This window comes from Toxotes jaculatrix, chromosome 16, assembly GCF_017976425.1.
Source record: "Toxotes jaculatrix isolate fToxJac2 chromosome 16, fToxJac2.pri, whole genome shotgun sequence".
In the NCBI taxonomy this organism is placed as follows: domain Eukaryota; kingdom Metazoa; phylum Chordata; class Actinopteri; family Toxotidae; genus Toxotes; species Toxotes jaculatrix.
Window position 1 is genome coordinate 22,536,040 of NC_054409.1, and position 25,678 is coordinate 22,561,717.

The 25,678-nt window shown below is 43.5% G+C and overlaps 1 protein-coding gene across 10 annotated transcripts in view; it reads left to right on the forward strand.

Annotated features, from left to right (window-relative positions):
• The window catches only part of mast4 (microtubule associated serine/threonine kinase family member 4), a 76,834-nt gene extending 52,620 nt beyond the window's left edge, over positions 1 to 24,214 (forward strand). For 5 of the 10 annotated variants that reach the window (XM_041059218.1, XM_041059223.1, XM_041059228.1 and 2 more), the window contains 25 exons: positions 2,924 to 2,993; positions 3,233 to 3,253; positions 3,731 to 3,809; positions 5,001 to 5,155; positions 5,250 to 5,325; positions 5,416 to 5,625; positions 5,890 to 5,991; positions 6,676 to 6,808; positions 7,976 to 8,037; positions 8,159 to 8,250; positions 8,521 to 8,729; positions 8,859 to 8,997; positions 9,571 to 9,703; positions 9,808 to 9,973; positions 12,174 to 12,275; positions 12,944 to 13,066; positions 13,404 to 13,513; positions 14,247 to 14,368; positions 14,674 to 14,888; positions 15,219 to 15,419; positions 15,919 to 16,145; positions 16,288 to 16,410; positions 16,815 to 16,951; positions 17,499 to 17,683; positions 17,803 to 24,214. In XM_041059218.1, coding sequence (XP_040915152.1) covers positions 2,924 to 2,993; positions 3,233 to 3,253; positions 3,731 to 3,809; positions 5,001 to 5,155; positions 5,250 to 5,325; positions 5,416 to 5,625; positions 5,890 to 5,991; positions 6,676 to 6,808; positions 7,976 to 8,037; positions 8,159 to 8,250; positions 8,521 to 8,729; positions 8,859 to 8,997; positions 9,571 to 9,703; positions 9,808 to 9,973; positions 12,174 to 12,275; positions 12,944 to 13,066; positions 13,404 to 13,513; positions 14,247 to 14,368; positions 14,674 to 14,888; positions 15,219 to 15,419; positions 15,919 to 16,145; positions 16,288 to 16,410; positions 16,815 to 16,951; positions 17,499 to 17,683; positions 17,803 to 21,593 — 6,983 coding nt within the window. In that variant the 3' untranslated portion in view covers positions 21,594 to 24,214. The remainder of the gene's footprint in view (positions 1 to 2,923; positions 2,994 to 3,232; positions 3,254 to 3,730; positions 3,810 to 5,000; positions 5,156 to 5,249; positions 5,326 to 5,415; positions 5,626 to 5,889; positions 5,992 to 6,675; positions 6,809 to 7,975; positions 8,038 to 8,158; positions 8,251 to 8,520; positions 8,730 to 8,858; positions 8,998 to 9,570; positions 9,704 to 9,807; positions 9,974 to 12,173; positions 12,276 to 12,943; positions 13,067 to 13,403; positions 13,514 to 14,246; positions 14,369 to 14,673; positions 14,889 to 15,218; positions 15,420 to 15,918; positions 16,146 to 16,287; positions 16,411 to 16,814; positions 16,952 to 17,498; positions 17,684 to 17,802) is intronic. The other 5 variants (XM_041059221.1, XM_041059227.1, XM_041059225.1 and 2 more) reach the window with 3 other exon arrangements.
• The last annotated feature ends 1,464 nt before the right edge of the window (positions 24,215 to 25,678 follow it).

The following is a 25,678-nucleotide window of genomic DNA, read 5'->3' on the forward strand; positions in this document are numbered from 1 at the left end:
ACACTTCATGTACACACTGAGTGTTGTTGACTGACCCTAACAATATGGGATGCAGTGGCAGAAAGCAAAGCAGTAAACAGCAATCATTAAATGTTTATTGTCCTTCCTTTGTGAAGTCAGTTCTGGGGTGAGCTGGGTGAGGATTCAACTGTACTGTTTCAGCCAAAAGGCAGTGATTGTACTGGGGGAGGAAGTGGTGGCCTGCCGAGAGGAAATGCACAGGAGCAGAGGGAGGGGAGACCTCATTTACCGCAGGGCGTTTTATTTCCTGGCATTGGTCAGCAAAAGCAGAGCCGCCAGAGTCCCAGTGTGTAAGTCTGTGTTTCGACCTAACGAAGGGGCCCAGACTTTAAGATGTCCTCAGAGTCAGAGAGGCACAGTGTTCTGGCTGACAAATGTGTTGATCTCTGGGACGACCTGAGACTGTGGCTCAGACGTAATATTGGCACCAAAGGTAAGAAAAAAAATTCCTTTCAGTCCCATTTACAGCGGTCACATAACTGGGTACGTTGACGTAAACACTTGTGACGAACAATAATGCAGCAGATCGGATGTTTTTCCTCTGATTTCTGGGCTTGGCTCTGCAGTTGTTCTGTAGCTGATCAAACCCGTGTTCATGATCACAAATAATTTGATAAACGTGGTTTAAAATCACATTTAACCTCATTTCATGTGAAAATGTTCTCAGCAGTCAGAGCAGATATGTGTTGTCTGTTCAAGTGCAGTCCAACTCCCATAGGAGGAGGTTACCACATGTAATTGGCTGCCATCAAGATTACAGCGCAATTAAATAGGTGACATTCATCACTAACAAGATTCAGAGGCTCTATCATTGTTTCCCAGTATAAAAAAAACCCCTCTTTATCATCACAGGAGGTGGTGGCATTGTAGCCGCTGGTTAATTAACTGTTTGGTCCCTCCCTCAGTGAGGGATGTAATTACCCCTGATTAATGCTGGACCATAGGTTTGTTTTTACACTGTGAATGTGAAACACAAAGGCTAATTGATGCCTTTCAGAAAGTCCCTACAGTATAATACGTTCAGGGGCCCCCAGCGCTTCTATTTTCAGCAAGGTGATACAGTATGTACATTACTAATGTAGGTAAAGAGGGTGAGTCCTACATGGTTATTAGGGTAAGTGATGTAGATACTTGTGATGTAAGTGATTCTCTTCAAACCATAAAGTGCTTGAAAATAATATCTTACTAGTCTATAAATCATTGTTTTCTGTTTGCTGTTATATTTTCTGTTTTGTTTTAGGGGTTTTTTTTTCATACCAAATATATATCCCTGCAGACATGCACTTCTTCATGTTAATCCAATGGCAAGTGAACATGTTGGTCTCACGTCTGAATAAGTGCCAGTTTTACATAAAAGTTAAGACGGGAGTCTTACTGGGTTCAACCCGTAACACTTTCAACAAGCCACAGGTCTCATTTAAAAGCTGTTAGATTCAGAAAGAAGCTGCAGCAGCAGCACAGGGTAAAATATGCAGAGAGAAAAATCTGCATCTGATAATGTTACCTGAGCCTTTTTTCCCTCACAGTGCAAAAAAAAAAAAAAAAAACATGCGCAATCACAGACCAAAACTCTCTCTCTCAGCTGCATGAATTAATAAATAAATATGTAGGAAACACACTCAGCATGTGAGCTAATAGAAATGAAGAGAGAGTCAGGCAAGCAGAATACACTCCAACAAAATAATAATGTTAAATAATGAAAATGATGTGAAAATTTACGTGTGGATTCACTGTGAAAGGAGGGCGAGCGTCCAATCGCAGGATACGTTTTTAGCTGCATAACATTGCCAAGATCTGCCCCTGTTTTACCCAGATTCCACGCCAAAATCCTCGTGCATGTGTTTATAGCATTCAGCTTTTAAAGCAACATCAAGGCAGTTTTGATGAGTTGTGTACCTGTCGAGCTTCTATCATATTTGCAAAACAAATTGCCGTCACTCAGAGGTTCAGCCGTTTAATATCAATGCGAAGAGAGCATTAAACTTCACCGTACGCTGCCATCAGGCATCACATGATTGACATTCAGGCACATTTTCGCATGCTGTGTGAAAACCAAGCAGCTTTCAAAAACAAACTGGTCAAGGCATACTGTTTTATGATTACTGGCAAGTGGAAGGTAGGATAAGAGATCTGAGGATAGACATGACATTTGACATCAAGCCAAACGGGCTGTTTGCTAAGCTGGAAAACATCCACAACAATGTGCACTCAGTGAATATGATGTTGATGAAAACGACACTTTGGAATGAGCTGTGGGTGTATTTAGTTTGCCTGCCTGCTGACCTTATTTCAACCTCTCATGAAACCAATGCACTGTAGTATATATTACAGCAAGATATCGAAAACAGCAACTGCTGACTAAACCTATTTACCTACTGTGGTTAGTACAGCTTGGTTAACCTTGAAGTCTTTAAGAGACCGTTTAAAATATGGGGGTGAGGCTTTAATCCTCTGTACCTGAATCCTGTGCTGTACAGTGGGTGGTCGACAATTCTATTCACAATAAATTCAGTTCAATTCAAGTTTGATGTGCTGGTGTTGATTTCAGAGCTCAAACATTGAGACAATTACTCAGTCAGTTGACAGAAAAACAATTATATTTATGATCAGTTGCCGCTTTTCTTGTCTTGATGACATCACTTTTGGCGCCTGAACTTCAAAAATCGATAATCAGTGATTTTACATATTGATTTTTACACAGTTTTTATTTTTCAAGGAATGCTGCAAGGAAGTAAAATTCACCAGATGTTGTTTACTTGTTTGTTTTTTATATAGTAACATGACTATTCAAATATCTTTGCAATGTTGACCTTTCATTTTTCTTATTTATTTATTTATTTTTGGTGTGCAGGTTTCTTTCCTCATTTAAATTTATCTCCTCTTCTGAATGTTTTTCTTGCAGGAACAAGCCCACAGGACAGTCCCAGAAATTTCTCTCCGAGTGCCTCTGCTCATTTTTCCTTTGCACGAAGGTAACACAGCACACATGGATATTTATTAGATCTGCAGCTAATACAGATCAGCCAGACAAAGATGTGAATAATGTTGTAGCCACTCAGCAGTATCATCCAGTAAAGGCACTGACACTGTGTCTGAATATTATACTTATGTATGTATCAAATATATCATAAACGGTATCAATAATGTGTTTATTTTATATCATTTCTCATCATAATATCATGTAATTGTGTATTTTTGTTGTAATCCACAGTCATTGCCACAGAACAGACAGGTAACTTCACGTTAGGCTTTCGTCTGCCCTTGTTTCTTCACTACCCCACATTTGTGAAGTAGACCTCAGACGCGCCTTCATTAGTTTGTGTCACCTTGACTGTGAAGTTTTGTTTTTTACATCATTTTTGCATCTGTTTTCAGTTCTACATTCAGTTGCTTTATTCTTTAACTTCTGCTTTTCTGTGTGCTCTGACTAAAAGGTTTCATTTTCAAACCATAGCACAGAAAGTTCATCCATTCATCTATAACCATGTGAAGTTCTTTCACGTCTTGAATACAGACATGGAACTTAAGCATATTTCATGTTTCTAAAGACAATTTTTACAGATTTGTCTTTGAACAAAGACAAATTCTTCTCATTGACGTAGCGTTGAACTGGAAATGAAGTGCATTTTAATCCTTTGTCCATTCATGAATTCAGTGTTGGACTTTGAAGTGTGACGGTCCTGCGTGTGTCTGTGCTGTTGTGTGACAGGACTGATGGTCGCCGCTGGTCGTTGGCCTCCCTTCCCTCCTCTGGATATGGAACCAACACGCCCAGCTCCACTGTCTCTGTGAGTATCCTGAGCTCAACCAGTCGGACACAACGGGCATCGAGACACATAGGAGGTTTAAGCCAAGCAAAAGAAAATATATGCCACCAGTGTTGCGATTATTCTACATGAGTTAAACTACAGGCCTGTATTTGTGGTATTAAATATGATTGTAGCAAACTTATCATGGTTGTATGTTAAGTCAGGCAGAGAAAAGTCACCTTCAAAGTAGACTTGCCCAGTTTTCTGTACACGAGAGACTTTTTCACCGGCCCAAATCCCTGAGTTTTTAAGGTCATAAGCTTAAAAACATCATTATGATGTGCCCTAAAAGATTCAGAGAACTCTTTTCACCAGGTGTTTGTCACTTACACTGGATCACCGCCAAGTTACCTTAGATTGTGGTCTCTTAGTTTTTTTTATGAACAGCAAACACATACTGCACTCTCCATATTTATTTTAAAAATGATGAAAGTGGTGTAGAGACACTGGTGTGCAGAGAGCGAGCATATTAACGAGGCAACACCCAAGATTTCTTTTTTTTTGTTGTTGTTTTTCCATCTCATTGAATTATCATTAATGTACTGCAGCAGAGCAAGTTTACAGACAACAGTTAAACTTTTAATTTGTTGCAGGCACAGTTAATGAGGCACAGTTAATTATGTAATGTGGAAATAAAACCTCAGCTCTTGTGAAAGTTGCACTCTTTCAAATTGTGATTTTTGATATAAAAATCATTCAGGCGTAATTAAGCCCAAATTCATATTGACTAAAACCTTATGGAAAGTCGGTCAAATAAAAATCTTTGTAAGTCGCCACAAGGAACCAAAGAGAAAGTGAAGCTAAAATGACCTAAATGTGGAATTCTGTATTTCTTTACGTCTCTGTTCACACATGTGACCGACTCTCTCTTATTGTGTCTGCTTCCTCTGTCTGCATCTCTCTCTGTAACTGTAGCTCTAGCACTAGAACATTTCCTGCTATTCACACCACGTATCGAAGGAAGCGTGTTTTCTTGTTTCTCTGGTAAAACATCAGTCATATTAGAAGCTGTAATGGGTTTGTGGTAAGGCTCGTAGTTGAGAAAAAGCACAGGACTGTCTGTTAACATGGTGTCTGTGTTTTTTTTTTTTAATCCACATAAAAAAAATTGCCATCTCTTTTCTTTTTTTTTTTCTTTACATGTTGAATATATATTTGTTTCATTTCCAGTCATCCTGTTCATCACAGGAGAAGCTGCACCAGCTGCCCTTCCAGCCTACGCCTGATGAACTGCACTTCCTCTCCAAGCACTTCTGCACTGAGAGCATCTCCGGGGATGAATGTCGCAGAGCGACAGCCATGCGACCCCGCTCACGCAGTCTCAGGTATGAATTTACCTCCGCAACATGTAACATTATCTTCACGTGGTACTTTCATACCATTGGTGACACTAATTTTACTCTAATTGATTTTTTTCAGCCCTGGAAGATCTCCATCATGTTACGACCATGAGATTATTATGATGAATCACGTCTACAAGGAGCGGTTTCCTAAGGTGAGGCCTCACAGTAAGTTTGCTGCAGCCACGTCTGGTCGTTAATCATCTTTTGCTTTACCAAACTTGCGCCTCCGCTTCTTTCTGCAGGCCACGGCTCAGATGGAGGAAAGGATTCAGGAGATCATCCGCAGTAACTCTCCAGAGAGCGTCCTCCCTTTGGCAGATGGTGTACTCGGCTTTGCCCACCACCAGATAATTGAACTGGCCCGTGACTGTCTGGAGAAGAGCCGGCTAGGACTCATCACCTCCAGCTATTTCTGCGAACTGACTGACAAGCTGGAGAGGCTCGTCCAGGAGGTGAGGGCATCTTCAGAAATCATAGAGACACTCACAGGCAGAGAAATTGCATGACAGTCTTGTGGACACAGTGTTAATGAGGCTGTAACGATGTCTAATCAGACCAGTTTAGTTGCTAAAAGATGTAGTAGTATTTATTGTTCAGTGGTAACTCATGAAAAGCACAAACTGGGGCTGAGGAGAGCCACGCTGCCTCTCGGCTTTACCTAAGTTTGACCAGTCGACGATAAAATGTGAAATGCTGAGATCCTGTGTTGTGTATAGTCCACAGAGAGATCAGAAAGCGAGGAGGTAAATTTCATCAGAGAGCTGGTGAAGAAGATCCTCATCGTCATTGCCCGACCTGCTCGACTGCTGGAATGCCTGGTATGAGCACACCCTTTCAGTTATTAGCAGCAGCAAATCCAATCTTCTTGAGCCTGGTGCTCAGTAGGATAGTTTATTGTCTCTGTTCAGATTATCGTGGGAGTCGGCACCTCAAGCCTTCATCAGGTGTCAAAATTACTTTAGCGACCTCCTTCATTGTTAATGTGGTTTTGTCTTCATTCAAGCCGCCATTTTGGCCAGGTGTGTCTCATAAAAGAGACTCGCAAAATCTAAAAAGTCCACTGTGCACTGCCTGCCCTGCTCAGCCCCAAACACTGGAGCCGTTAGCAGCTAAAGAGCCAGATATTTCCCTCGGGAAATGGTAGAGACCCAAAACAGAGCTAAAAAAAAAAAAAAAAAAAAAGTGGGAATGTTGGACTTACGTTAGTCAAGGGGCAAGAAATACACCTCCAAATAAAAGATATCATTGCTCTGTGTCTGCTGGATGTGTAAATGAGTAGCTGTTATCTAACACGTTCACCATGTCAACTTAGGAGGTGATAATAATGTCAGTGAGTTTTCAGTTTGTGTCCGCTGCCCCCAAGTGTACACCGAGGCGTACACGATCCTGTCTGAAAACCACAGAAACACCAGGTCCTGGTACAAAAACCACAAACCTGCTGTTTACTTCCATTAAAACTTCTTGTGTTGTCATGTAGTAAAATTGTGGCTCTGTGTGTGCAGGAGTTTGACCCAGAGGAATTTTACCACCTTTTGGAGGCCGCTGAAGGACACGCTAAAGAGGGCCAGGGCATCAAAACCGACATCCCTCGTTACATCATCAGCCAGCTGGGACTCACGCGGGATCCTCTGGAAGGTGCAGGAAGGACTCAGTTTACTGTTATTCCACCATTAATGCCCATAATTAATGGCTTTTCTCTTATATAAATCCACTGAAGTGCTGAGTGTCACAGCTCCTGCATCGACAGCAGCATGTCAGCGATGTGGTAAATATAATCGGACTGAACACAGGGTAGCTGTCGTGGTGAAGCTGTAAAAGAAGGAGCGAACCGAGCGACGGAGGGAACTAAGAAACAAAAAGACACTCTTGACTAATGTCCTGTACGGAACAGACCGTCTTTTTAATGACCCTCTGTCTCTCCAGATTCAGTATCCAACAACATTCATTATGACTAATTAGAAAGGAATGGCCTCCCCACAGACCTTATACAGATCCACACAGGCTGGTGCATCAGCCAATCTTGCCGTTCATTTCCCCCGAGTGTCTCCTGTGTTTTGTTTGCCCGGTGCCTCGTGTGCCTGAAGCAAACCTACAAGGAAGGACAGATGTTAAATAGCAGTGGAAATGTGTTCGCGGGCTCTCTGGGGACTAGACAAACACCCCCCTGTGAAATTACACACATGGACTTTGGCGTGGTTGCACACAAACACACACACAGAAAAGATGCAAGGTGGTTTATAATGAGCTCTTGTTCTGGAGTGGTGATTTTCAAAATGAGTCTTAGACGTGTGTTTGTGTTGCTGCGTCTGATTTCTGCCTCATTTATTCTCAATTCAGATTATCTTGGAGTCAGCACCTCAGATTTAATAGGTGAATAAAGGCTAAAGTCTGCTCTTTTTGTTTTGTTTTGTTTCTCAACATTTTGTTTCCTTTGTCTCAAAAACTGCGCTGCCGAACACGCTCATAGGCTTCGCATGAAGTCGTGTATTTCTAACACACTAGCAGTCGATTCTTTCATTTCTAAAATGATTCAATTAGAAAGTTTTATCGTCAATATTTATTTTATTTTATTGTTTTCATATGATTAAATTTTTACTCCCTCTTATTTTATTTCTAAATGTCTTTTATCTGTTGTTGTTTTTAATCTGTTATTACATCTTCCAGTTTTATGTCTCATTATCAGCTTCTCAGTGGCTTGTAAAGCATTTTGAATTGCACTAACCTGCACAATAGGTGCTATATAAATAAAGTTTAATTGATTGATTGATGAACTTCATATCTGCTTTTTTTTTAATTCCATAGAAATTGCTCAGCTGACCAGCTGTGACAGCGGGATCGCAGAAACCCCAGAAACAGACGACTGCGTAAGCACTCCGAAACTGATTGTTGTATTGATCTACTCCATCTTGACCGCAGGCATACCAGTGAAATACAGATTTTATCTTTTTGATTTGTTTCATTGTTTGCCTCTCCTCTTGCCCTCAGTCTCAGAGCCTCAGCACAGCCTTGCGGTCCCGGCGAAAACCCCGTGAATTGGACTTTGAGATGACAAAACTCATCAGCAATGGTGCCTATGGGTAAGGACATTTTATTCCATACAAGATTATCTAATCTCCGATAGTAGAGGGCATGTTATTTTCACAACAAAGAATCCCTTCAGAATTTTTAGCCATATTGGGTTTTTTCCTTTCTGCCCGCTTATTGCCTTTTTTTTTTTTTTTGCTTGTGTTTCCATTGGATTTTCATTACAGTAGCTAATAAAACAGATTTGCTGATCAACCTTGAGTTTGTCAACTTAAAAGCGGAGCTGTTTTAATCAGTTCTTTCCCCACCCGTTTATTCCACAGAGCTGTTTATCTGGTTCGCCACAAGGAAACTAAGCAGCGATTTGCCATGAAGAAGATCAACAAGCAGAACCTGATTTTGAGGAACCAGATACAGCAGGCCTTTGTGGAGAGGGACATCCTCACCTTTGCTGAGAACCCTTTTGTGGTGTCCATGTACTGCTCCTTTGAGACTCGGCGGCACCTGTGCATGGTTATGGAATATGTTGAAGGTCAGCAGCTGTTCCTTTTTTTTTTTTTTAAATACAAAGTGCTGCTCCTGAAAGCAGCGTACGCTGAACAGTGTCTCCTGTGTGTCACGCCAAGCACATCTGTAACTTCAACTCCATTGATCTTTACAGGGGGGGACTGTGCCACGCTTTTGAAGAACATGGGTCCTCTGCCTGTGGATATGGCCAGGATGTACTTTGCAGAGACGGTACTGGCTCTGGAGTATCTCCACAACTATGGCATTGTCCACAGAGACCTCAAACCAGACAAGTGAGACCTCACAAATTTTACTTGTTACTCCTTACAGTGCTCCCTGTTTTTGGTCAAAATAACAACAATAGAGCAAACGCAGTCGTGCGTTGTGTGCTGAGTCATCTACATCATGTCTGTGACATGAAACAAAAGTTCAGTCAGTTGATTGCTTTGACATTTTGTACAGACGTTAATGGTCCCCAGAGGATGAATCCAAATCGTTTATTTGGTCCCCTGACTTTTCCCCCCAGAGCCATTAAGAGGTTTTGAGTGAAATTCACAGCAGCTACAGGATGAGTTTCCGTGTAATTTGGTACAAATTGCCTTCAGGCTAATTTCTACATACCAATAACCTTTCACGGAGCGCCATGTTAGCATTTAGTTCGAAGCAGCACTGTGGCTGAGCACAGCATCACAGAGCTGCTAAAGCGGCTGTCGACTCTTAGACTTATCCCACTGAGGTGTTTGCTGTGTCAGAGGAGTTTATGATCATGCACAAACCTCATGTTAAACGGAGTCTGAGTTCATCATTTTATTGTGACATTTAATGCATTTCTTCCCTTTTCTCTTTTGTGTCCCTCTTCCTCACAGTTTGCTGGTTACATCAATGGGGCACATTAAGCTCACAGACTTTGGGTTGTCCAAAGTTGGACTGATGAACATGACCACTAACCTGTATGAGGGACATATAGAGAAAGATGCCAGAGAATTCTCAGACAAGCAGGTAAATCTCACTGAGCTGTAGAGATGGACAGTCTGACAATTTACAAACCTCAGTGTGTTTAGAAAATGTCTTTTGTATGTTCACTTTTTTTTTTGTGTGTATAGGTATGTGGAACCCCTGAGTATATTGCTCCAGAGGTGATCCTGAGACAGGGTTACGGGAAGCCGGTGGACTGGTGGGCAATGGGCATCATCCTCTACGAGTTCCTTGTGGGCTGTGTGCCTTTTTTCGGAGACACACCAGAGGAGCTGTTCGGGCAGGTCATCAGCGGTCAGTGTCACCTCGCTTTCTTCTCACCTGACGTTTCTGTGTCGGCCATTAAGTGAGACTGAATATTTCAATCACATTGCATAGCATGAAATTTCAAATAGGAATCAACAGTTTTTTTGTTTTTTGTTTTTTTTTTTTTTCAAATATATAATTTGCTAAACTCATTAACTGCCTAATTCTTCATTTTCTGTGATGTTTATAGTTATTTGTTGATTTATTTATGTCAGTTTATAAAATACAAACTCAGACTAGACTTTTTTTTTCTGCTGTTAGAGGTGATTTAGGCAAATTTTCACAACATATGGCACGAAGACTCCATCGAGCACATCAGGAGAAATTCCCAAACCTCACTGAGGTGAATTAACATTTGCATAGTGACCACAAGGAATTAGATGGTGTGCATATTTCTCAATTTACTGAAGACTGAGATTTCCCTGAAGGCCGGCAGTGAAACAGATGGCAGTAAGTGGATTTAGCTTGACTTTGGACCACTAGTGAAGTTTTAATATCATGATGATGTTGCTTCGTTCTCTTGGTGACAGCAGCGCAGAGGAATTCTTAATCTTGAAAGCAGGAGCTTTTATCTTGTCTGCGTTGTGGCTCAGATGAATTGTGATGTGGAGTTGTTGGATAACAGCCTCTGTCTGTGCCATGGAAATGAATGGCATGCCATGACTGATTTGGTATGCTCTCAATCAAACTGTACCGAGCCTCTGAGAGTGACTGTTAATTAAAAGGGCCTGAAAACACCGAATGCATGCCACCGTGGCCTCAGGCCGCACATACATATTCATAGCTCCACTCCCAAATTTGATTAAAATGGGGGGACAAACGGTGCACAGAGCAGACAATCAGCATGGCACAGACGGGCTTTGCTGCCCCTTTTCACTGCTTATCCATGAGGCTTTTCACTAGAAGCTTAGAGCACATGTAAATTGTCTCATTCAGCATCATACTTACATCCTAGAACTAGGTTTGATTTGTCTGACTTTGCTGGTGAAGATGTCTTGAAAGGAGCACTTCAGAGCGGAGTGTTGCAGATGTAAGCCTCAGTTGGTCGCAATTAGGTAAAAGTGGTTTTCAGGCGAAGCCAAAAATGGTAAATTCAATTGTAGAATTAAAAAAAAAAATCACAGGTTCTCTATTTTTTACGTACATTTATGCTCGTAATAATAATCTAATTGCTTAACTGTTTTTATAAATCTGACATTGTGATAGCAGATTATATGTGGACAACTTGCTGTGAAGCAGTACGGTTCAAAGGCAAATTTGCATGTTGCACTCATCCTCACGTGTTCAAATGTGTTTTAACTACACACCACATTTTGATACAGACATCTGGCTGGCTAACATGGCTCATTGAATTAGCAGTAATAGCAGTAATTACTCTAGATTAGAAGAACAGAAGCAGGAGAAGCACAGTACCCCCCCTCACTCTGGATTGTAATAACATCAGCATGTCCTGCTGTTTACTGTCAGAATATATGTGACATTCGGTATGTGCCAGATGTGTTATTTAAACCTTTCCTGTGTGTGAACAGGAAAAGATTCAGTCATAACAAACTGGATCAGTGCACGGTTTAAAAGTGCTATTTAGTCGATTTTTTTTTTTTCCTCTGAAAAATTGTGAGCATAAGATCGTGATGCATCCAGAGTCATCGGTCCGTGCCCCTATCAGCTGTCACTGATAGTGACTCACCAAACTCCAAACTGACATCAAACCATCACAGCCTGACAAACATTAGCAACATTCATTAAACAGCCACAAACAGGCAGTAACAGTGTGATATGCCTGATAACACATATTTCTTCCAGTTTCCATGTGCCATCTTACTGAAAATCAAAAGCTCTGACCAGGTCGCTAGATTCAAAAAGCTAATTATGCACTCTGCGCTAACAGGGAACTTTCCTTCTTGTTATTTTGACTATTTAGTTTTGTTCATGCAGTTAAAGGCTTTAAAACAACTTCTCATAAATTCTTTGTTATTCTAGTTTGTTTTCTGCTCCTTGCTTGTATGAGCATCTTACAATACTGTTACTCAGACACAGGTTTCTATATTTTATGAGAAGAGCCTCATCTTCTCCAACTCCAAAACCACCTCTTACAAACATGATAGCAACTGAGCTTCATCAATCCAGCTTCTGTTTGTACGTGGGGTGTTTTTGATTCAAACCGGTTGCATGCGCTGTGTGTTTCCAGACGAGATCAACTGGCCTGAGGGAGAGGATGCCCCGCCTCCTGACGCTCAGGAGCTCATCACCTTGCTGCTCAGACAGAATCCCCTGGAACGAATGGGTGCAGGTACGAACACAAAGAGCAAAAGAAAATGTGGCAGAGCCTGTAACTCGGCTCGGACTCGACAGGCCACCATAAATCCCCGTGTGACCGTTAGAGCGCCACCTCAGCACCGCTCATTATTCCAAGTCACCGGGGAAGAAATTGAGGTCATCCAACGGCAGAGCAGTTTATCCTGTGGCCTGCTCACCTCTTCCCTTTGATCAATTGCAATTATTACCTTGCCAGTCCATGAATCTAGTTCCATGCATGATCAGGCAGTACGAGTGTGTGGCTCTGCAGACTGTAAAAGTGGCCATGACCTGGAACAAAAGCTTTTAATCAGAGGGATGCATGTAGCCAGTTCACTCCGGGGACATCTGGACCACCTTGTTCATCTAGATCTCCCCTCGCCAGGCTGCCATTCACAAAGGCTCCTGCTATTCCACGAAAGGTCACAGGCAGGAAATTGTACTGCATAATTTATGGTCATGATATCGGTTTTGGCCTGCAGCCACTAGGGAAAAAGGAAAACATGGCGTAAGCGTTTCTTCACCTCCTGTGTCTTAACTGGCACAGAGTTCAATGTCAATGTCAGTGTTTTGCGTATGTGTTGTCTTCACAAGCAATTTTTCACATTTGTGCTGAAAATTATATTGAAACGAGCAATCCATTCGTATCTGCATCATCTGCAGGTGGAGCTGCCGAAGTAAAGCAGCATCAGTTTTTCCACAACCTGGACTGGAACGGGCTGCTGAGGCAGAAGGCTGAGTTTATTCCACAGCTCGAGTCGGAAGACGACACCAGCTACTTTGACAGTGAGTTGTCTAACACATTAAAAACAAAAAAAGCCAGAGGGCATCACAGGGTCACTCAGTATTCTTTCAGTTAAGGTTTTGACAGTGTATTTGTCAAGTCATTTCTGAGTTACCCAACATATTCTGAAATAGCAGTGTCATGCCCGGTTAAGACATGTAGTGACACTAAAAAGCTTATAAATAAAGGGAGTGAAAATTCGAACGAAAAAGCCTGTGCTTCAGGGTACTTACAATCCATTTTCCTCTTTCCAAATCGCTCTGTGGCCCTTAAAATAACCCGCAATAACTGAATGCAATAAAAAAAGATCTGAAATATAAACTTTCCCTTCACTCCCAGCTCGCTCTGAGAGATACCATCACCTGGAGACCGAGGAAGAGGATACGAACGATGAAGACTTCAACGTGGAGCTGCGGCAGTTCTCCTCTTGTTCTCACAGATTCTCAAAGGTGCGTCCTTAATTTGCCCTCGCAAATTTTGCCAGCCTCAAACTAACACGTTTGTGTCATCATTACCGCCAAAGATGTCGGTGATGTAAATGAGCTGATGCCCTCATCTGTCCCGACCTTTTTCTCGTGGGAAAGAAAGCATCAGCAATTGGTATTTCATATGGAAATCTGTGCCCCCCCACCACCCCCCACCCTCCACCACCCCCCACCCTCCACCCCTCTTCCTCCTTACCCCTACAGTATTAAATGTAGATTTCGGCTTTGCATATATTTTCCACTTGCAAATCAGATTTTTTTTTTTTTTTTTCCCCGGTTGTGTGGAACACAATGCACAATACAGTCGTACAAGCTGGGAGTCACTGTTATGCTGCATTGCAGTATGTTCCCCTCTCACATCAAAACAAAGCACTACAGCGTGTCTCGAAAAGCTGCACGGCGTCTTACAGGAAGTGTTGTGCTCTGCTGAACCTTCCCCTCAGCTGCACCTCAACTCCACGCTCCAGAGACCTGATGAAGTCTGCATTAACACAGACTGCAAATGTTAAATACCCTGCTATATAAATATAAGATTACAAAAAACTATTTTACCATCCATACAGATAAACTACATTTTTCAGTGGGTCTTTGTGGCTTGATCTTAACCTGGCAAGTCCCATTAGAACATATAGAAGAAAATGTTGTATGTATTACCTGCATGTGCTGAAGTGAGTCATCGTTTCTGTGTGGTTGTCAGGTGTACAGCAGCCTGGATTTGTCTCGTGGGCACCTGGAGGAGAAAGGAGAGACGGAGGAGAAGAAGAGTGAGAGCCCACTGACTGTGGACTCTCTCAGCTGGACACCAGACTTTGCTGAAATGTATGATCATAAACACCGTACAGCATGAAGCAGAGATTAGATATGCAGCTTTTAATTTTATGACATTTCACATAAATGTGATGGAGTAAACAGTAAATTTCCATTTGAAATGTAGAGGAGTGGAATAATAAAGCAGGAATAACTCAAGTAAAGTACAAGTACACTTTTTCATTCATCTTTCACTTAATAATGCTGTTAAAGTTTGAGTTCGTTTCTAACATTCAGATAAACAGAATGTTCAGATTCTGCTGAGTGTGAGAGTCTGATCGTTTCACCAGAATCTTTTCTCCCTCTCCTTCACTCAGGCCCTCGTTGTCCCACTCGACAGACACAGACAGTGTGAATCAGGGCCCCCGGCCCAGCTTGCTACCAAAGTTTGCCATCTCAGCTGAGAGCGAAGGGGACGAGACCTCGGGCCTCGGTGACCCCAGCAAGGCCTCCTTCTCCATCGGAGAGCTCCCGCAGGACGAGCCTGATGCTACGACGCCAGGCAGCACCCACAGCGGAGCCACGCTCTCTGGTACGAAATGACATTGTCTAAAAATATATAGGGTCCTTTTGTGTTATTTGATATTTTGAAAAATTATTTGCTTTCATTCTGAGAGTTGGAAAAAAAGTCAGTCTAAGGCTACAGCAGACTCGCTTAGCTTAGCATAAATATGGCTAGCAGGGGTTAACAACTAACCTTTGCTAGCAACAAAATCCACCAAGCACCTCTAAAGCTCACTAATCACCATGTTACATCTTGCTTGTTTAATACACTCAGATCATTTCTTGGCTGGGAGCTGTGACTTACTGCAGTCAGTATAATTTTGTGCTTCACTCAACGCACATCTCTTGCAATGCACAGGAAGTTTCTCAGAACATCTGGATCAGCTGACACCCAGAGGTGAAGGGGTGGAGAGCCCCGACAGTACCAGCCATACACCCGCAGACCAGGCGGCTCAGACCGCCTCTCTGCGGCCTGAGAGTGCTGCAGAGAAAACTGGAGCTGTGGCAAAAGTCCCAAAGTCAGTGTCAACTAGTGCCCTTTCCCTTATGATCCCTGGTGGTAAGTTGAAAAATTTAGATATGTAAACATAAATAATAATGAATAAATAAGAAGTGTACATATATGTGCACGTTGACTGAAAAATATGACCTCTGCCAGGCTGTTGAAGGTTGAAGCGAGTCAGAGCAATATCGTGTCAAGAATTACAATAAGAGCAACAGACATGGAACAAATAATGTGAAAGAGATGAAAGCACACTATAGATCTGTGAGAAATTGGCCCAACACAACACCTGCTGTGAGCTCCATTTTATAGAGTGGCTGCGAGCTAGTAGCTGAGTGCGCGCTGCTGACAAGGAAAGTAAGCAGGCAGGGCAGGGGCAAGAGGTCTTCACTGCTGGGAGGGAGAAAATCCCATTAGTTTCACCCACAGCAGGAGGAGAATGAACCAGGCTCATGAGCTTTATAGCAGCACCTCTCTACTGACTCGAGGGGCAGTAACAGTGAGATTGATTAAATAAAAAAAGCTGCTCAGGTGGTGTCGTCTCTTATTTTTCCAGATATCTTCGGGGTGTCCCCGCTGGCCAGCCCCCTGTCTCCTTACTCCCTCTCCTCAGACCCTTCCTCCCGAGACTCCTCTCCAAGCCGAGACTCCTCCCTCTGCGCCTCCAACACGCGGCAGCCCGTCGTCATCCACAGCTCTGGGAAGAAGTTCGGCTTCACGCTGAGGGCAATCCGGGTGTATGCTTGTGACAGTGACATCTACACTGTCTATCACATGGTCTGGGTAAGAACGACTCACTGTTCTGGACCAAATGATCTAAAGTACAGATGTCAAAAAACAGCACCTTAAAACTTTACAAAAAAAAAAGATGGGGTCTGTGAAGAGGAAAAGATCATAATAAATGTCCCTTGTGTATGTTAATCAGAATGTGGAAGACGGTGGGCCTGCACATAAAGCAGGACTCAAAGCTGGAGACCTCATTACTCATGTCAACGGAGAACCAGTCCACGGCCTTGTCCACACTGAAGTGGTGGAGCTCCTGCTCAAGGTAAATGAGGATGTGTGTTTATCTTTAACCTGCAGCCGCTGAAGAACAGGTACTGAAGTTTATGGTGAACCTGCTGAGCTTAGGTTTCCATTTCAAATGCTGCAAAGCTGAGCGACTGGTCAGTGGCTCTGTGGGAAGGAGAGAAAGTAAATAGACCAGCTGTGATGCATTTGCTGGAGCTGGACTGAAAGTGTTTTGGACAATAGATACAATACATTGCATATCCAGGAAATTGATTCTAGCTTACCAAGCACAATGTTAACACTAAGTAAAAACCCTTTAAAACGAACAGTTGTGTAGTCTGACCCAGGTTAACAGGACATGTAAACCCTGGTAATGTTGCCACGGACGTTATCTGGAATATAAAACGTCTCTTGATGCAAAGTTGTGTCCTTCCTTTTCAGAGTGGTAGTAAAGTGGCCATCTCCACAACCCCCTTTGAGAATACCTCGATAAAAACCGGTCCGGCCAGGAGGAACAGCTACAGGAGCAAGATGGTCAGATGTGCCAAAAAGCCCAAGAAGGAGAAGACACCAGAAAGGTACCAAACGTTCTGCTGAAACCTCACAGAATCATGTCTTTTGCACATTGAATCACCAGCATCTCCTGTGTAGAAGTTAATTGCTGTGTGAGTGAATGAACTATTCGATTTCAAGTGTTTAGATATGTCCTGTGTGTCCTGTTGGCCTGTAGGGGGCAGTTAGACGACACTGAGGGAACATCTGAATGTGTGAGTGATTAGCCAGGAGCAGTAACAGGTCGTCAGCCTCTAAAGAAGTTAAAGGAAAACATGGAAATGTATTTGTATTATAACATTTCAAAAATACATAGAAAGTACAGAAATGCAGAGAACCTGCACTTAAAACTTTCATGTGACAGCAGAATTTACATGAGTACAACTTAAATCCCTGATTTTATAGTTTTGAATAATAGATGTGCATATTATACTACTTACTAGCACCACCTAATGTCCTTTTTTAGTAACTGTCATAGTTTGTAGCTGTACTCCTTCATTACAAGTCATTTTAAATAAAGAATTTTAGGAGTGAACTGATTTCTTTTTTTCTTTGTCACTTCTCTTTTTCCAGGCGGCGCTCCCTTTTCAGGCGTTTTGCCATGCAGCCCTCTCCTCTCCTGCACACAAGCCGCAGCTTCTCCTCCCTCAACCACTCCCTGTCATCTGGTGAGAGTCTCCCCGGCTCCCCTACCCACAGTCTCTCCCCTCGCTCCCCCACCGCCACCTTCCGCCCCGCACCAGATTTCACCCAGTCAGGTGGAGATCTTAATTTATTGTGATGAGCTGGAATATCATTCACATTTTACTGTTTATCTGTGTTTCATATATTATGTTTAATTACTGATATCCACTGCTTTTATCCTTTTAACTTCCAGGTGGCAACTCCTCCCAGAGCAGCTCTCCCAGCTCCAGCGCTCCAAACTCCCCGGCAGGCTCAGGCCACATTCGCCCCAGCACCCTCCACGGCCTCGGCTCCAAACTGCCCGGTCAAAGGCTTCGTCAGGGGCGCCGCAAGTCCGCTGGCAGCATTCCCCTTTCTCCTTTGGCTCGCACACCCTCACCCACCCCCCAGCCAACATCCCCTCAGCGCTCACCCTCTCCCCTTCTTAGTGGACATTCTGTTGCCATTTCCAAGACAACCCAAGCCTTCCCTGCCAAGATACATTCCCCACCCACGATTGTACGCCACATTGTGCGCCCCAAGAGTGCTGAGCCACCTCGGTCCCCGCTCCTAAAACGAGTCCAGTCCGAGGAGAAGCTGTCCCCCTCATACACAGGAGATAAGAAGCACCTGTGTCCCAGAAAACACAGCTTGGAGGTGACCCAAGAAGAGGTGCAGGATGAGGAGCTGAGGCCCGGGGAGCGGGATTACACCGTCCTGCAGAGTGTGGAAGAAACAGCCTGCGAGCCGCTGGCAATCACCCGTGTACGACCCGTTGAGCAGGGCTGCTTAAAGAGGCCTGCCAGTCGCAAGATGGGTCGGCAGGAGTCTGTTGAGGACCTCGACAAGGAAAAACTCAAGTCCAAGATGGTTGTGAAGAGGCAGGACTGGTCAGAGAGGAGGGAGTCTCTGCAGAAGCAAGATGCCCTGCGAGAATCTGACTCATCCACCTTGTGTGGTGATGACAGGGATGAAAGTTTTCTGGTCCGAGGGCAAAACAAACCCCAGAGCAGCCCAGAGTCTGGGCCTCTGGAGGCCAAAGCTGCCAGCACCACACTTAAAGACGTCCTGTATAAGAAACTCACGACACGAGTCTCTGAGGGCATCGGCGAACCACCTGGGGGCAGCAGTGAAAATGAAGGAGGTCTCCGGACAACTCTCTGCTCCATTCACCCAGAGTGGCAGCACTCCAGGCAGGGTAAAGACAACATGAAGCCGGACAGACTGGACTTCAAAGCTCCCAACATCGAGTTCACCAGGAAGAGGCTGTCATTCGAAGAACGAGAAGACTGCATGTGTCGGCTGTCTTCTGGCATCCATGAGAACCTCCACTTTGGCTCCACCAGGTCAAAGAGCCTCCAACTGGACACGGCCATGCCTCATGACCACATGAAGGCAGGACTGGGAAGTGTGATCTCCAGCCCCGAAGGTCTGGCCCCCAAGCTTTTCTCCGGCAGAGGAGAGAGTGCTGTGGAAAAACTGCAGCTCATCTCCTCGGCAGAGTCTCCCCTTCGAAAGACATCGTCTGAATACAAACTTGAAGGACGCCACGTCTCCTCCCTCAAACCTCTGGAGGGCACCCTGGATATTGGCCTGCTCTCTGGGCCCAGAGTCTCCAAAACAGAAACTTGTTTATCCAAGATGACGGAGACCACGAGCGACTCTGTTTCTGTGAGCCCTCCAATTTGGCTTCAGAGCCCCACTGAGAGACAGATAACCATCCCCCAGATGAAAACTACAGACAAGCTGAAGAGCCTCCTGACCGGCTGCCCGAGCCCCGAAGCTGTTTCCTCTCTAAATAGCATAGTTGTCTCCAAAGAGCAGCCAAATAACACAGCCACAGAAGTGAAAATCAGTACAAGTGATGAGAAAACACAGGATAGGCATAGTGAATCATTAAAGGCCCCAAACACCAAAGTGGAGGCCTCAACTTTTGCTATGAAACAAGAGAGCAGACCCGGCATGAAGGCCACTTCATCGCTGGCTCACGAACATAGGGGCCCTCGACACAGCTCTCACTTCTCCTCCTGTGGAAAAACACCCTCCATACGGGAAGTCAGCAATGAAGATCAGGAGGACGAAGTGGAGCAGCAGGAAGTCACAGCACGCACTACATCACAAAGTGCTGCCAGCCCCAAGACAGCAGCCTCTTTCACTTCACCCAAGCTGGAGGTGGACATAAAAAGTTCCCCCGCACCTACACAAGCAGAGACTTTGGCTGCGGATGCCAATGACGCATTACCTGTGTCACCGAAGCAGAGTATAAACTCCGGTCTGGATATGGGTCAGTGTCAGAGCTGTGAGAAAAAACCAGCTACTGCACAGACCACAAGCATGGCCTCTGTTCCTAAGGTGAATGTACAGAACAGCTCTGCATCTGCTCACGTTCCAGAGACTGTGCTTTCAAAACAGCAAGTGCGGAACATCTGCTCTTCAAACACAGAGCCGCAGCTTTCTGTCGCAACAACGGCGTCTGGTTCTGTACATGACAGTAAATCCTGCAGTTCAAAATCAGAAGGCCAGGACAGCCCTGAAAGATCCGTCAGTGAGGACCGTGTGCCGTCTAACAGGTCGGCCGTGAAAGCGGTCGGGGATAAAGGAGGCGCAGTTGCAAAAGCGGAGGCAAAACCAAAAGTGGAGCTGAAGAGAGACGTTTCTAGGGTGAACTCGGGCGCCTCATTACAAAATGCTGCAGAAGTCACACTGAGCATAAACAAAAAGGAAAACACTGTGTCTGTTGGTAAAATAGAGAGCGGTAGCACATCGGTGCGGAAGAGGGAAGATCCCATATCACCAAAGACGAAGAATAACGGCAACACGAAAGACTCAGAGCAGCAATCAAAGAACTATCCAGCTGAAAAAGCACAACACAAATCATCTGATTCACAATCCTGCCCCTCTAAAAAAGAAGAAACTGTCGTCGGTGTGAAAGAAAACACTGTGGTCCTTTCAACCAAACAGAAAAGTTTGGCTTCAGCAACAGCGAGCGAAAATGTTGTGAGTACCAAAAGTAAGTCGAAGCCTGACCCACAACCTGTGCCACACAGCGGCCTGAAGGCAGAGAAGGAGACAGTGAAGTCTCATAGTGCGGCTCCTCCTGTCTCAGTAGCTAAGGGCAGTCCAACTTCAAAACAGAGCGATCTGTGTAAAGAATCAGCGCTCTCGGCTTCAAACGTGCAAACAACCCATGACGCTAAGCGGAAAGAAGCCTTGTTGCCATCCGCTGGAGCTGACGTAAAGCGGGAGGAATCGGTGCAGCGGCCACATTCTTCCACTCTCGCCGACGTGAAGCAAAGAGAAACCCAGCCCAAAAGCTCTGTAGCAACCACAGCTCATACAGTAAAAGAAAACGCTGACTCAAAGCCAAAATCTCTGCCTCCTAAAGCTGCGCCCTCCTCCCCAGCTCTAAAAACTTCTGTAGCTCCAGCTCCAATTATTAAACCAAGTCTTGATGCCAAACACAAAGACCCCTCGCCCAAAAACCAGGCCCCAGTCGTTAAAGACCATCATGACTCAAAACCAAAAGACATTAACTCTTCTCATACTGCACCTCCGCATCAGCTGCAGCAGCTCAGGAAGGAGCCTCTGCCACCGTCAAACGTTTCATCTCAGCCTGATTCACCACCAGTGCTGCTCAAACCTGCAGCGAAAAAAGAAACGCCTTCGCCGAGCACTGGAGCTGTCTCAGCCAGGGCCTCCGCCTGTGCACCCCACGAGACTGGCGCCAAGATATTGAAGGAGGGCCCCAAGGCTGAAACGCTCAAACCGGACAGTCACAAGGGCCCAGATACCAGAACCACCACCCCTGACAAACAGGTGTCCTCCAGCCGGAAGGAACAGGCTGAGAGGAAGAAAAAAGAAACTGTTCAAGACGTCACGCCGACGCAGAAAAACACAAAAAGAGACGCATCCAGGGCTGCTCCGTCTACGCAGAAAGACAGTTCGGACAGAGACGGCGGCAGGTGCAAGCAGCAGAAGGAGTCACCACGTAGTAACAAAAAGTAAAGAGGGAGGAGAGAAAATATCAGCTGACATTATCACGTCTCATAATCCAGATGTAGTAACATGTTAGAAATGATTTGTGCGGCCATCATCATGCCTTCTTTTTTTTTTTTTTTGTTTGAGGACCGGGCAAGCTGTTACATGCTCATAGAGAGGTAGGCGTGTGTGTGTGTGTGTGTGTGTGTGTGTGTGTGTGTGTGTGTGTGTGCGTGCGCGTGTTTGTGTGTGTGCGTTTAATAAGATGACATATGACAACACAAGTTAGCGTTTCTAGGTCTGAATGTAGGCAATCACTTGCTGATGATTTGTGGTATTTTCTGAATTTAGTGATTTACTTTTAATTGAATGTTTGGAAGTTGTGTTTCTGTTCATCGCAGAATGCTTTGTGCAATCAGTATGTCAGGGGCAATAGGGAGGAGCCTTACAAAGGTTGTGATGTACTGGAGAGTCAGTGCCATAAATGATTTTTGAATTGCACTCTTACTTCCCGAGGCGAAGGACCTGATGTTGACGTCTTTTAATGCAGTAGACCACGCGATTTTGCTGAGCAATTTAGCAAATGTATCACGTGTCTGTTCAGTGTAATCAGATTGTCTCTAAGTTGGGTTTTGTGCAGTGGTACACAGAGGAAGTGCACTATGTCCTGTGCTTTTCACCTAAAACCTAAAAAAAAAAAAAAAAGTAAACAAAAAAAAAACCCCACAGAGAATCATCCTACGGTTCTAGAAATCATTAATTAGTGTAGGGGCCTTAGAATTATGGGAAATAAAACTTGCTGTTCTTAGCAAGATGTGGTGTTTATTCACATTCCTCTGACATCTGTACATAGATTTTTGATTTTTATGCAATATGGTGTAAATATGATAACACTGTAAAACTGGGATACATGGGCTTAACATGATTGTTGTTTGTATTATATGTATAGATTTTGCAGTGTCATGTTTGTACGCTCAAACATTAGAGTATCATAACTCTGTGGTCTGAAGTAAGCTACCGTGATGTATCTCATCGAAGGCGTCCTCTCCCTTGTGTGACGTCTAACGTGTTTTCACATGTTCCAAGATGAACATGAAGAGAAAGGAAGAGGCATGAGGGGGTAACTGGGCTATTTCTCAAAATGTAGCATTATATAACAAAACTGTGAGGGCTGTCAGGAATGTCTTTACTGTTGACGGTGTATTTGCTGGCTGACCGCGGCTTGAAGAATGACGACTGTGTAAAATATGAAATGTTGTGTTTGATTCATGAGATGAACCAGCAGCAGCAGCTCTGCATATGTTTTTTTTTTTTAAGGTTTTTTTAAGGCATCATCTCTGGTTATGTCCACGTCTGTGCAGAGTGATACAAGATCAGTCGTGAGTAAGACAAGTACACAGAAGTGCTTCACTGTCAGTGTTTCAGAGAACTTCGATGTCGGGCTTCGGTCCGTGTTGTTGAAGTTTGTGTGTTAGTGTTTCGGACTCTTCATCATGAGCCAGCAGCTTAAAGGTTCACCTGGGTAAAGATTTTAAATGAGGAATCCTGATTATTTGCATAGTTCATGTCCACAACATACTTTTGTGTGTGCAATGTGCAAATACTTGGTACTACACATATAGGCTGTCATATATCAGCATTCACTTTCTGCAATTTACACACACAAACACACACACATACACACACACATACATGTGTCTGTACTGTAGATGCCTTTAAATTACAAACCCTAAATGACAACCAGAAAGTAGCCTAGGACACTAAGTATGTAATGCAGTATTTGCTCTGTTGTGCTGGCTATATAAGAATAATAATCTTGTCTACCACGTATACTCTATGTCGACAAGTCAAACAGAAAATACTTCATTCGACACGACAGAATATAGTTTATCTAAATGGCAAACTATCTGAGAATGACACTGAAACACGAGATGGATTGCAGAGATTTTAATGTTAAAAGAATCTGATGTTTACTTGCATTGGATATTGTAAATGTATTGCTGATGTATTGTGAGAGAATAAATGCACCTTAATGTTTGCCAGTAGTTCAGTTCAGAAGGTGAGCAAAAGAAGAAAATTAGAACTGAGAACGGTTTATTAATTCCCCGCTCGTCCCGAAATGAATCACTGAATTTTTATTTTAACAAATAACCGTGTCGTATTTCCCCCCTCCCACACACACACACACACACACACACAGACGACTGACATTTAAATCCTCAAAGCACATTCAATGTTTGTTTACGAAGCATCATGGATGTATATTTTGTATATTGTTGATTTGCCAAATCTATGTTCTGTGTCACAGGTAATGTTGTTTATAGTAGTGTGAGACTTTGCTCCCTGGCCACCACGATGTTTAATACGAACATTTGTTTGTGCAGTAATCAGTGTCTTTTCATACGTCAGGTTCTTCTTTGTCTGCTTGTCTTTTCAGTTTTCTTTTTTTTCCCTCCTCTGTGCAAAACTAGTATTAGATGAACTTGCTTACAATGGTTTGTCTTTTAGAATATGTGCAATAAAAGTGTTTTGAGTTTTGTATTTTGCCCAAGGAAAGCTCTATGGATGTCATAGATGTTGTATATTAAAACAGATATTTATACTTCTAATGTTGCATAATACTGAAAATAAAATGGAGTTATAAATTATTCTTTTTATTTTTCATTTATTATTATTATTGTTCATCCTAGCATGACTATTTAGAGTTTATGGCAGAGTGTTGGACTTAGTTCCTGCTCTTTCTGCTACGATCACAGAAATGTCTACAACCACTGAAATACGCGGTGTTAAAGCAGAATTAGTGATTCATGGTTTTTAACTGAAATGTTGTACACCACAGAAAGACTGGTAACACTTTATATTTTGCATCCTTAATAATTAAATTTGGAAAGTAATTTGGTGCTAATGGAATGAAAAGCAGTAACAGTGTTCAACTGTTACACTTCAAGTTAATTATTTCTAATTAACTGCTGCTCTAACCAACAGCCAGTAAGTCAGAGCACAACAGATCTTCCACAACAGGGGGCAGCATCTCTCCATGTTGTGAACTGGGGCGTATGTTGCTCAAGTAGGTCCTCTGTGATGTAACATCTTTTCAGCAGAGACACAGAGGACTAATGTGCTGCAACGCAGTTAGTGTCTTTTCATACACAATTACAGTGTTAATGGTACAGATGGAGCAGTGTTCACACAGACTGATTACCACGCACAAATATTAAATGGAGGAGTGGATAGGGAAAAAAAATCCTCTGAGGGGTTGGGAATGGGTTTGCAGCAGCCAGGTGCATTAAAAGAAAGATCAGTGTGGTAGCTAATTTATTATCATTAATTGACTGTGTGCTGCATCCTTGGCTTGGTTTTCAGCAGGGAGCCTTTTCCTCCCCACAAAGAAATTTCACCTCAAGTGTTTCATTGCACCTGTAGGCCCATGTCTTCATAGCTGCAATGCACAAAATGTTAATCCTGTTCCTCAGTGTCTCACCTTCTTCGACTGGCACGCTGTCCTCAGTGATGTATATAAACGTAGCACTTGAAACATATCTTGATAATGCCACTTTATCTCACAGAGGAAAATACTGATAACATCACTTTCACATGTGCCTTTAAAGTACGTACATTTATTTTTTCCTCCCTCATTAGTGCGAATCTATAAACATCGCTGTGAATCTGTGTCCAAATAGTTTTGGCTCTCAGCTTTTCCAACTCCAACAGTGCCCCCCCGCCCCCCGCCGCCCTTGTACCCTCCTCTCCCTTAACTTCAGTTAAAAATACAACAAATAGTTTGTCATTCAATAGATTGTGGGGATAATAAAATGGATCTTCATTGTCCGCCTGACTGCTTCCAGAGAGTGGAGGCTGGAAGGTTTGTAATCCATTTTAGAGAGACTGGTCAATACTAATGATGTGACCAACCATGTGCATTGTTATCAGCACAGGGTGTGGAGTTCAAAGCAGGGGAAAAGTGCATATGTGTGCACAGAGACACACATGTTCAGTGCCGAGAGAAACAGCCAGTGTGAGAGTCTGCAGCCACGTTAGCGACGCTGTAAACAGGCTTTGAAGTGTTTTGAGCTAAATGCTAAAATTTGCATGCTAGCATGCTGATTTTAGCA